Source organism: Lissotriton helveticus, chromosome 8, assembly GCF_964261635.1.
Source record: "Lissotriton helveticus chromosome 8, aLisHel1.1, whole genome shotgun sequence".
NCBI classification, from domain to species: domain Eukaryota; kingdom Metazoa; phylum Chordata; class Amphibia; order Caudata; family Salamandridae; genus Lissotriton; species Lissotriton helveticus.
The window spans coordinates 1,460,438,196-1,460,450,415 of record NC_136069.1 but is presented as its reverse complement, the minus strand read 5'-3'; the positions used below and the strand labels follow the sequence as shown (position 1 = coordinate 1,460,450,415).

Here is a 12,220-nt window from a genome sequence, read left to right as displayed (position 1 = left end):
TAAATCTCGCCAGCGAGACTGCGCATGTGCGCAGCCTAATCTAGCCGAGGCCTAAAAAGGATAGTGGTCTACATGAAATATTTCATCCACCCAGCAGGACTCCCAAAGGCTAATAAAATTACAAAAAGAGGCAACAGAAGTAGTGTAACTGAATATATTTGAACACCGGTACACTCATAACAATATCCTGATTTTCATTTTTTAGTAGTACAACAATACAATTTAAACAATTAAAATCATAGAAATTAAGTGCCACTGGTAATTATGGCTTTGCCATGCTAGGTTTAAGAAGGTATGACAAACGTTCAGTTTTGATCTGTAGTTTATTAGCTGGAGCTACCACCGTTTATATGCTGTAACAAGTACTGTATGGAGCAGAAAGCAATGGGATTCAGCATGAAGTTATCCCAATTACACCACAAGCCAAACGACCACCAGCATTTCCAGTTTTCAGGCTTTCATCATTTCCCCCTTTTCCCAAGTCATCTTCTTTCTCATGAACCTGCAAGAAAGCATAAAAACATACATGAATTACAGATTTACAGTATAAAATGGAGAACTTCACCAGAATCTGTATATAGCAAGTACTTATTCGCCACACAAGAAAATAAAGCAATGACGCCAGCAACGCTGGTTTAGGGAACTATGAGAAATCATAAATGGCTTTCAATGTCAATCAAGTACTACTCTTTTGGTGTTCTTTGCTAGGCAAAAGTAACAGCAATGAGTTCCATCTGTTCCATGCTGCCAAAACACTTAAAGTAACCGAATGCTTTATAAATTAATGTTCACCTATTATTCAAGGGGCCGATAAGGTGTGTTTTCATTTGCCCTACCCCTAGCATTGATCACCATTCTGATATGGAACTCTATCACTATTACTATAACTTAATATGGAGTTTATGCCTTCTGAATTGATGTGGGATTGATCCTTAACTGATAGTATTGCATTGCACAAATTTTTGTTACACAAGCAACTTTTGAAGCTTGGCTGTTCTACAATCCCAAGTTATGTCCAAATCCACCATGTAGGGTTTGAACTTGGAGTAGGCAAAATTTAAGAAAAAGTTGAAATGTATCCATCGATCCACAGGTGTGCTTTTAAAGACCAAGAATGGCGGATGTGGATGCGCACAATTTCAGACAGTCTCCTGCCTCATACACAGGAGGTAGCACAGTATTGAAATACCAGCTTCACACGTGTTTCCTTACTCCTTTGCTTCAAAGCAAGGAGATTGAATAGGTGCATGTGGCTCGAAACCACTATGATAAACAAATAATGCCATTAATCGGTTATTGTCCACATGTTACACGTCAAAGTAGCGAGAGTTTGTACACATGTAATTATTGTGGGAAAAAGACAATGTGTGCACTATGACTGCTTTCAATCTAGCATTAATACAAGATTTGGTAACACTAGGCATGGCAGATAGATAATAGCCAGATTTATATGTATCCAATATAGACAGAATGACAAAGGCTTATGACGTTGCTCTTTAGTTAAGGGTTCTTGTGAGCCAAAGAAAAAAAACGAAAAAAACAAACCAGGCCTTTTTTGTATTATCTCAACGTTTCTAGTAGGGTTACCTTGGTGCTGCGATTCAAAGGCTACACAAATGAGGTCCAGGTGCCCAACCCCCAGTGTCCATTCCATATTGTACATCAAAGCAATTCGAACATATAGCACATAAAGAGAGCTCTGCAGGTTATCCCCAAGACAGACCAATACAAGATTGTGTATGTTCTCAGACTAATTCTGCACTTATTAGTCAGATTGCTTGATTTACTCTATGGAGCAAGGTAACAACCATATAGAACGCTACCATGAAGGTTACATTCTTCAACATACATTTGTTAATACCTTCAAATAGAGGTAACAGTCAGGAAGAATGTTATAACGCAATGGGAGAGATTAAGTCTTGCACAGAAGGCCTAGTCTCACATTACACTACAAAAGCATGCTTTGCAGATCAAGATGGATTAAGAAACCCTCATGAGCCTGTTGCAGCTTTTGGCCAAGTTAAAATACGCCCAGCTTGGAAAGTTTATATTTGCTCTCCTTGTGGTGTTCTCCTGGGGCAGTTGTAACTGAGTTTTTCCCCAAGCTACAACTCCAAGGATCCGGTCCCCAATAAACTTAAGTACACAAGAATATTTGAATCCCGCACATAACAATTGCTGACAAAGGGAGGCCAATCCACCTTGAAAAAGGACCTGAATGGGGAGTGTTCTTTAAACCATATGCAGAACTGCACTTTAAAAACAGGCTGACTGCTACAGAATTTGGTTGGGTTTTCATTATGCACTGCTGAGAGACAAGAGCATACCACTGCGTACAAGTGACAGGCGCACATTCAACCTTCTACTTGAACAACTTGAGCCACTAGTATGTGTGAATGCTCAAATGTGTTTACAATACCAGCTCAGCTGCTCTTGTGCCCATCTCCATGAACTGGCAAAATTAACTGAAGTGCGATCAATACGCACACTTTAAACCGCACTCACCGGGAGAAGCAATGCCTTCTTGCATCGCGGCACCACCAACCTTTTTTTGGTAACTTCAAATCAAGAATGTCAGGCTCCAGCTCTGTAACACAGTACAAGCATTCCAACTTTCCAACCCATCTAGTGGTGAAAGTCTCCCTGGAGGCCCCTACAGGAAAGTCTACTCATATTAGGTCAAGCCTAGCAGTGTGCATGCCCTGCTCTGAAAGGGAGTGTATTCAGTACATGGGCTTCAAGCTGGCCCATCGCTGGTTGCTTTGGGTGACTTTCTAAATTCCTTGCTTTTGAAGGGTAAATCATACCCATTTATCCCTTCTTGTGGCCAGTCGTTCCCTTCCATAGCAGCTGGTCCGGTTACAGGGCTCATTTCACTTCGATCCATTTCAGTTTGTTTTGGACACTATTTTTCCCCAATTGCCTGCCTAGTGTTCTGGAAATGTTGAGAACGCGAGCAGCTGACCAGTGTTACTGCTTTCTCCTCCCAACCACTGTTCCTGTGTGTTCTCCCCTTCACACCTTAGCTTTCACTTATGATCTACAGAGTCTGGCTCACTGAAGATGGAGTTGAGAAGTCACAAAGTTAGAATGTTAGAAATGTGACTTTACTTGCTATCTCCCTTTCATCCAATCTTTAGTGTTGAGCATTAATTATGTTCCATTCGCTCAGAGTTCAGTTTCTGTAAACAGGTCTGCTGTAAATCTTTAACGGGTCACAAAAAGGGCAGCTGTGTCTCTGTTCCAAGTGGTAATTACCCTCTTAGACCTCTAAGCAGTGTTGCAGTTGCATCTGTTCACGGGGTAATTCCTTATTCGAATTCCTCTAGCCAGTGAGGCTAGCTTCTGCTCTGGACCCAGTGGTAATTCCTCACCCGTAGTCCTCTAGCCAGTGCTGCTAGCTGCTTTTCTGGTCCAGTCAGCAATTCCCCCATTTTAAGTGCTCTAGGCAGTGCTGCAGCTGTGTCTCTGTTCCCAGTGGCAATTACTCATTTTTAGGTTGAGCCTAGAGTCAGCGTGCATGTTCTGCTCGCTCTTGAAGGCATGCTGTAACAGAGTATGCAGTGGAAGCCCGCCCACTCTCCGCCTATACTTGCCATTGGCTTGTGTCATTGTACTTCTTAAATGCTGGCTGTTGATTTGTAAATAGGCTGGTTAGTCCCTTCCTGGTACAGCCTGGTCTGCATTTGTTACACTCATAACGACTGGACCGTTTACTGGTCTTGTTACACGGTCTGCATTATAAGTGGGTGAGCACTATTTTGTTTGACACTGATGTGGACAATGGCAGCGGCTTTGAATGTATTTGCATGCTGAGAGTTGCACCCGCTTTAGGGACAGCACTTACCCAGGAGCAGCTGCTGCTATCAACATGCTTCGGCTTCTTCGCTGCCCATTCCCTCAACCAGTCCGTGCATGCCTCCTCGATTGGCACCCTCCCTCCCATAAGGGGGCAGGGCTTATGGGGCAATCTTGGCAAGTGAAAACAGGCATACAATGCAATAGATCTCGCATTTACGCAAGTTTGAGCTACTGGCATTGTAAAGGACAATGCCTTTTTTTGTTTTAAAAAACAAAAACATAAAAGGCATTGTCATTTACAATGCCAATAGCTTAAACTTGCATAAATGCGAGACCTATTGAATGGCAAATGCTCGTTTGTCTTCTACACAGTTCTGTTACTTGAGTCTCTGGTCCCATGGTACTTACTCATTCTTAGACCTATAGACAGTGCTGTTACTCTGGTCCCTTTGAGAATTACTCATTTCTTAGACCTATAGACAGTGCTGTTACTCTGGTCCCTTTGAGAATTACTCATTCCAAGTCCTCTTTAGGCAGTGCTGCAGCAGTCTCTGGTCACAGTGGTAATTCTTCATTCCAAATTTTGCAGCAAGTTCTGCTGACTGCTACGCCAGTTCCATTGGAAATTGCTCACATTTTAAGTACTCTAGGGAGTGCTGCAGCTGTTTCTGTTCATATATCCACTACACTCCAAACCAAAAACCAGATAAAAGACTAATTTACAAGCAAACAGCTCCAACTCCGACAAATGAATACCTATTGCATTGCAAATGCTTGTGAATTTTGTTTCGGTGGCACCTCCATTTCACAATACAAATCTTATTTTTTGCCTGCACAAGTTTAGCCATGGACTTGCCATCCTATAGGAGGTCTTTTGTTTTGAAGTATTTTCAGCACTTATTTAAAGTGGACCATGAGCATTCCACAAAGCACTGTAATACCACCAAGTTTCCTTGTGCAAGCTGGGCCTACTCTTATTGAATGGAGTACACTATGATATTTGCGATAGTTACCTTGAGGATAATGGTGTCAATTTCCCTTCCATTCACAAGAAGGTGACATTACTAAATGTCCTTCGCAAGGAAGGGCAGCAGAGTTTTAAGTACATAACTCAAGCAGGGAATACTCTCTCAGTTTGGCCTTTTGTAAACACATAAAAAGACAGTCAATATTGCCACGACAAGACAAATTTTATACAGCTGCAAAAAACATAAGAGACAATTGTGTCAAGGTAATGTGAATTGGCAAAATCCATCGTTCCTGTCTCAGGTTAGAAGTTAATCACGGACCAACCTATACCCCAGTGTAGTAGTAAGAAGTTAGAAGAATATTCTTCAGGCTGCAAGCAAAGCAACCCTCAAAAGAAGCAATTATAACTGCAGAAGTTGTAGAGGAGTTAGACTCATGATGGAGGTAAATGTAACGCCTGGAGTTGCAAAAGATTTTAGAAATGGCTGGCTGTCAGAACAAATCAAGGCTGGGAACGTCATTGTTCCTGAGAAAAGAGTGAAGGTTTTAGACAGATCAGAAGTGGGACAGTCAACAAGACTTTGTTGCCCTCACATCTCTGGGGAAGTCATGCTTGATCCGATGTGCGCTCTTAGTCGGAGCGGCGCTGCAATGCCCTACGGGTCCTCCGAAGGGTCACTTTGGTGGAGAGCTTTTGGTTGCCATAGGATTAGTGCCAAGGGTGTCCTAAGTGGGGCGATTAGTGAGGAGTGATGTTAGTGAGCCAAAACTGACTAGGGATGTCGGATATGCCTTTATTCTGTGGACCTCCCCAGTCAGGTTAAAATAGTTGGTGTTACTTTTAAGGTCGATAATGTGACCAAGTAGCTAGTGAAAAAAGTGTGGGCCAACATGTTTCGCGCCTCTATGGTCCATGCAAGATCACTGGGGAGACCTCCTTGTGCTGTTGGGCCACTGACTAGGGCCGTGCGTGTCTGGTGCAGAATCGCCGGAATCTTGTCTTGGAGTCCTTGTAGAGCAAACCCGGAGCTCAAGGGAGACAGTCTGTAAGGTGAGTGCGAGACCATTCCTCTGGGCTCAGGGGGTATGCTGCTGCTGAACATGCCGGTTTCATTGCTGTCGACATGATTGGGGCTGACAGGCCGGTAGGACTGGGGCCAAAGCAGTAGTTGTCCTCTTTTTCCTGGGTCAGCACGGCGCTTCGTTCCTTCTTTCTTCCTCTAATCTGAGGAGGTAAGGTTCAGGGTTTTCCCATAATGCTAGATTTAGGGTTTTTTAAAGGGGTGTGCAGGTTGGGATCAATGGGTCCCTTCCCAGTGATGGTACACCCCCTATTATGCCACCTTCCACTGGAAGGGGGCACGAGTCTCTCCCGAAATGGCTGAGTCCCCACATCGTCAAGATGGAGGAGAGAGATGTGGGCTTCACCCCGCCTACCCCACCTGAGTGGGGTTGGCAAAGGTGGGCACACCGCTCTTCGTAGTATGGTTTTCCAGCTGATTCTCCCACCCAAAGTGGGGGCAGAAAAGGTGAGCCAGTTGCTGGGGGGCACTAAAAGGCAGTGACCGCTTCCAAAGGCAGCAGGCCTTTGAAGTGTCCCCTTTGTGGATCCAGCACATGCTGGGGGAGAAGGCATAACACCTCTGACCAGAACGGGCTTGGTCTCTGGACCCAGAGAGCGGAGAGTCTCGACCCAGAGGTCCAGAAACCGGTCTGAGGGTGGCAAATAGCAGGCAGCCATTAAGAAACCACAAGAGGGCTGGTCTTTTTCAGGGGGCATCACTAAGATGCCCTATGAAGGTATTTTACATTAAATCCCACACTGGTATCAGTGTGGGTTTAATGTGCGGATTAATTTGCTATCAAACTTCCCAGGTTTTAGTAAAGCCATCATGGAGCTGTGGGGTTCGTAATGACCAACTCCTAGACAATATACTCTTTATGGCTTTACTACACTTACAATGTCCAAGAATAGGCTTCGACATGGTAGGGGCACAGTGCTCATGCTACTGTACCCTCACCCGAGGCCTAGTGCACCCTGCTAGCGGGGTGACTTACCTAGGCCTCAGTCAGTTGTAGGCATTGCACTCTACGATTGTTCCATGTGGACTCTTCACTTTTCCATTGCAGGCTGTGTATTTTGGTACAGAGAAGTGTGTGGGTGTTGAGGTGCAGGGCCTCCAAAGGTGGCACAATAGGTGCTGCAGCCCTTAGATACCTTCCCTTGTCACAGAGATGAGCAAATTGTGGCTACAATGGTACAGGGTTGGGACAGTACACAGGCCCTGGGAACCTGATTCGGCATGGACCTGGGGCACAGCAAGTCAGGTTGCATAAGATGTCAGGCACAAAAAAAGTGTGGGGTAACCAGGCAAAAGAAGGGATACTTTCATACAACCCATAAGCTAAATTTGTGGTTAGAATGTGCCCTCATGGCAGAAAGATTCCCTATTCACAATTGTTCAACAGAACATGTTTGAAGAGACATGCCCAATGGTCAAGTTGCACCTTAAAATAGTAAATCCCAAAGGTTATCAGAGAAACAGTACTGAAATAGTCAGCTATATGTGGGCTGATTAAGTTCGGGGATAGAATGGGGAAGGGAAAGGTAAACATAGCCAAGCCTAGGCTCTCAATATTAGCTTGGGTATAATCAGTAGAGCTTTAGTGTAGCCATTAAACTAGGAGAGCCAGACCAGATGATAGTTCTGTAGGACATGGATGTTGGTGGGGTTCTATCAAACTTCCAAGCAGTGTTCCAAAATAAAAGTTGGGCATAGTCAATAGTTCTAGACAGTCATGAAAAAGGGGACAATCCCTGTTAAACATAAGGCTAGAAGAATTTTCTGGCCATTTAAGAGGTCAGGATGTGCTCCAGTAGATTTTGCCTTGCTGCACGCATCGAAACCAGCACAAACACCACCAATGAGCTTTTCAACGTAGTTGAGGAATCCTCCAACCCAGCTGCCAGTGAAATTACATCCTCACAGAAGCTGTGTGACAATCTTGCCCAGTTCTTCCACAACACAATGGCAACCATATACAGAAACGGAACCCCAACCCACACCTATAGACTTCAGACACACCACCACCATAACTGACAAACCACACACTGATCACCCGGAATATCATCTCCACCCAGGAAACTACCGCTACCATGAAATCCATCCACTCAGGAGCTTCCACAGACCCATGCTCACACCATATGTTCAACATTGGAAACCAAAGGATCAGCCAGTAACTCACCACCCTACTTAACACCCATCACTACCACCACATTTCCCACCACATGGAAACATGCTGAAGTCAGACCACCACTCAAAAAACCCTCCACCGGCCCCAGCAAACTCAAAAACTAACAGCCAATCTCCCTGCTCCCATTCCTAGCTAAGGTACTAGAAAAGATCAATAAACTCACGACACTTGGAGAAGAACCAGCTACTTAACATCTCCCAATCTGGCCTCTACAGCAATCACAGCACCAAAATCGCCCTGATCACAGCCGACAACATCCAAACCCTCCTTGACCAAGGAGAAACAGCAGCTTTAATCCTCCTTGACCTCTTGGCAGCCTTAGACACCGTATCCCACACTGATCAAAAGACTACCACATCGGCATCGGAGGGGGCACGCACTCAGACGATCATCTCCTTCCTCACTGGAAAAATGCAGAGGTTCCACCTTTCACCTCAGACCCCATATAGATCACCTCCGGTGCCCTCCAGAGCTCATCCCTCAGCCCCACGCTCTTCAACGCATATAGAACCCCACTGGCCAACATACTCGAATCCCATGGTCTTAACAATTTCCTACGCTGACGGCACCCAACTCATCCCCTCACTCACAGACAACGACCCCACCACCAGCACCAACTTCCACAGATGCATGACAAACGTTGCTGACTGAATGTAGAACAAATGGCTGCAGCTGAACACAGACCAGACTCCAATCACGCCAGAAACCTTGGAATAATCATGGACAAGATCACCATGAAAGCACAGATCAACACAGTCTACTCTGCTTGCTTCCTCACTCTGCGAATGCTATATTGCAAATGCTATATTGTGATCTTCAAGTGGCTACCCCAATACACGAGACACTGACAAGCCCTCATTACCAGCTGACTGGACTATGGCAATGCCCTCAACGTAGAAATTGCTGCAACCCTTCCAAAGAGACTTCAGACCATACAGAATGCATAAGTCAGACTCATCCTCAGCCTTCCCCAACGAACCCACATCACACCACACCTCAGACAACTCCATAGGCTGCCCATAAGGAAGCGATGACAATTCAAGCTGCTGACCAATGCACACAAGGCTCAACACGAAGGACCCCACCTACATTAACCACCATCAGATCTTCCGCCATCAAGAAGACTACGCCCAGTCTCCCTTTCACTTGCTCATATTACCCGCGTCTACCGAAGCAGAAGTGGCGGACGCTCATTCTCCCACATCGCACATAGACATGGAACAGCCTCCCCACAACCTCCAGACCCATCATCTCACTTCGAGAATTCCAAATGGCCTCATGACCTGACTGTTCGAATAAGCCTCTTGGGCTTACAAGCGCCCGGATACCCTACAAGGTGATAAGCTGCGCTTTATAAATCCCTGATTGACTGATGTTAAAATGAGGTGTACAGAACTAGTCGGAAGCCTCAGAATGGCTTTCTCCAGTTGCGATAAAACTAGCCAATGGAACACTTGGAGTTTGGACCTCAGATCTTTGAACCAGAATAACATGGATTATTTTTACTGCCAACATCGGTTATTTGTGAAAGTTAGACATGAGAAGTGCTTACTACCAGATCCAGCTTCACCAGACTCAAAGGCTCGCACACCATTTGTAAAACCCTAATGGCATCTTCTAATGTCCGTGGCTTCCTTTTGGGCTAGCGTCGGTTGCTAGAGGTTTTCGATGCATGCAGACAAAAATTGAAAAACATCCAAAATGTATTGTCCCACACTACGTCCCCTCCCTACAGACAACATTTCGGCGTTTGGCAATACTACTGAGGAGCACAAAGGGAGAGGTTTTAGCAAGACTATCCATCAGCAGCAGGGGATGAACCTAAACCAAGATTCAAACTTTCTTTGAAGAGGAAGTAGAATACTTGGGGCATTCTATCTCTGCTGCAAGGGTAAAACCCAAAGCTGTAGATCCACAGGCAACACTGGCGTACCTTCGGATAAGGAACAGCTCAGGTTTTTCTATGGGGTTGACTTAATACCATGCGAAATTTGTAGAGAATTTTGCCAATAAAATATATTAAAGATTCTCTTGAGGGGAGCAGCATTTATGTGGGAAGGACCACAAATGGCCTCTGGGGACACTAAACAAGCTATAGCCAAGGCTGGGCTCCCGACAATCTGTTATTACAGCAGATGCCAAAGAAATGGGTATCGGGGCAGTCCTGTTTCAAATGCTTGGTGGTAAGGAAAGGACTCCTGCTGTTGCCTCTCAAGCTCTAACAAAGTAAAAAAAAAAAGAAGTTCTTGATCCTAGAGAGATAGGTAATGAGGTCTGCTTGGTGTACCGTGTACTTAGGAACTCCCGGCTCCCTTCTTATGACGCCCCCAGAGCGACCGCGCAGCGGGAGCACCGAATGAGCGCCGAAGGTGCGCCAAAGGTAAGCCCGTCTGCGCCCGTCCGCGCCTAGCGCTAGGACCCCTGGCCCTCCCCCCCGCCGATGCAAGACGACCCGACTGACCTACGACGTCGCCACTCTCAACGCACTCAATGCCGGCCGAACCCACGCCTGCTGCCGAGCCACCCCGAGACGGACCCTTCACCTGCAAGTTCACCTGCCTCCGAACCTGCCCCGCACCCGCCAAGACCAACACCTGCAGCAACCACCTCAAGTGCATTCTGCTCAACACCCGCTCCGTCCACAGACACGCCGTGAAACTCTGGAACCTCCTCGACGCTACTTCACCGGACGTCGCCTTCCTCACGGAGACCTGGATGAACGCCTCCTCTGCACCCGACATCGCCATCGCCATCCCGGACGGGTACAAGATCATCAGGAAGGACCGCATGAAACAGACCGGAGGAGGCATCGCCATCATCCACCGGAACACCATCCGCATCACGACCGACGCCAGCGACTCCTTCGCCGCAGCCGAACATCTCCACTTCCAGATTCACACCGACCCTAAGACGACCCTCAGAGGCACCCTCGTCTACAGACCCCCGGGACCACGCACACAATTCAGCGAAGACCTCGCGGACTTCATCAGCCCACACGCCCTCCCCTCCGCTGACTACATCCTACTAGGGGACCTCAACTTCCACCTGGAGAACAACAAGGACCGCAACACCACCACCCTGCTGGACAACCTCGGACTCAAGCAACTGGTCAATACCCCCACCCACTACGCCGGCCACACGCTTGATCCCGTCTTCTCTTCCAGCAAGTACATCACCTTCAGCCACGCCGCTGGACTCCACTGGACCGACCACAGGTGCGTCCACTTCAGCTTCAAAAGATCCACGACCCACCACCACCACCCGCAACAGGTACATCACAGGAATTGGAGCAAGATTACCGCGGACCAGCTCACCACCTCCCTCAGCCAGAGCCCACCCGCCAACACAACAGACCCCAACGAAGCAGCCCGCAACTTCACACAGTGGCTGACCGCCTGCGCAGACGACCTCGCGCCACTAAAGAACCCTCCCAGCAGACCCAGAAGCAAGAAGGCATCCTGGTTCACCGACGAACTCAAGGACTCCAAGAAGACCTGCCGCACCCTCGAGAAAGCCTGGCTCCTCGACCGGACCACCGACAACATGACCGCCCTCAAACACGCTACCCGCAAGCACCACCAGCTCATCCGCACCACCAAGAAGAAATCACTGAAGGAACGACTGGACAACAACGCCCACGACAGCAAAGAGCTCTTCACCATCGTCAAGGAGTTCTCCAACGCCAGCACCGGCACCAACGACATCACTCCGTCACAAGACCTCTGCAACTTCCTCGCCTCGTTCTTCCACCGCAAGATCGCCGACATCCACAACAGCTTCGGCGCACCACCCTCCGCACCCGGACCACGGTGACCACCGAAGACACAGCCCACACGATGAACACCATCCACTCCGGATCGCCGACCGACCCCTGCCCACACCACATCTTCAACAAGGCCGACTCCACCATCGCACCCCAACTCCGGAACATCAACACCGCCACCTTCCCGGAGAGCTGGAAGCACGCCGAGCTCAGCGCCCTCCTGAAGAAACCTACAGCGGACCCCACCGACCTCAAGAACTTCCGCCCCATCTCGATCCTCCCTTTTCCTGCTAAAGTCATCGAGAAGATCGTCAACAGACAGCTGACCGCCTTCCTCGAGACGAACGGATCTCTCGACCCCTCGCAGTCCGGATTCAGAGCCAACCACAGCACCGAGACCGCCCTCATCGCAGCCACCGACGACATCCAGAC

The 12,220-nt window shown here is 47.5% G+C and overlaps 1 protein-coding gene across 1 annotated transcript in view; it reads right to left on the bottom strand.

Annotated features, from left to right (window-relative positions):
* Positions 1–304: 304 nt before the first annotated feature.
* SOD1 (superoxide dismutase 1) overlaps positions 305–12,220 on the bottom strand; it is an 82,720-nt gene continuing 70,804 nt past the window's right edge. Inside the window, exon 5 of the mRNA XM_078658399.1 lies at positions 305–502. Coding sequence (XP_078514525.1) covers positions 392–502 — 111 coding nt within the window. The 3' untranslated portion in view covers positions 305–391. The remainder of the gene's footprint in view (positions 503–12,220) is intronic.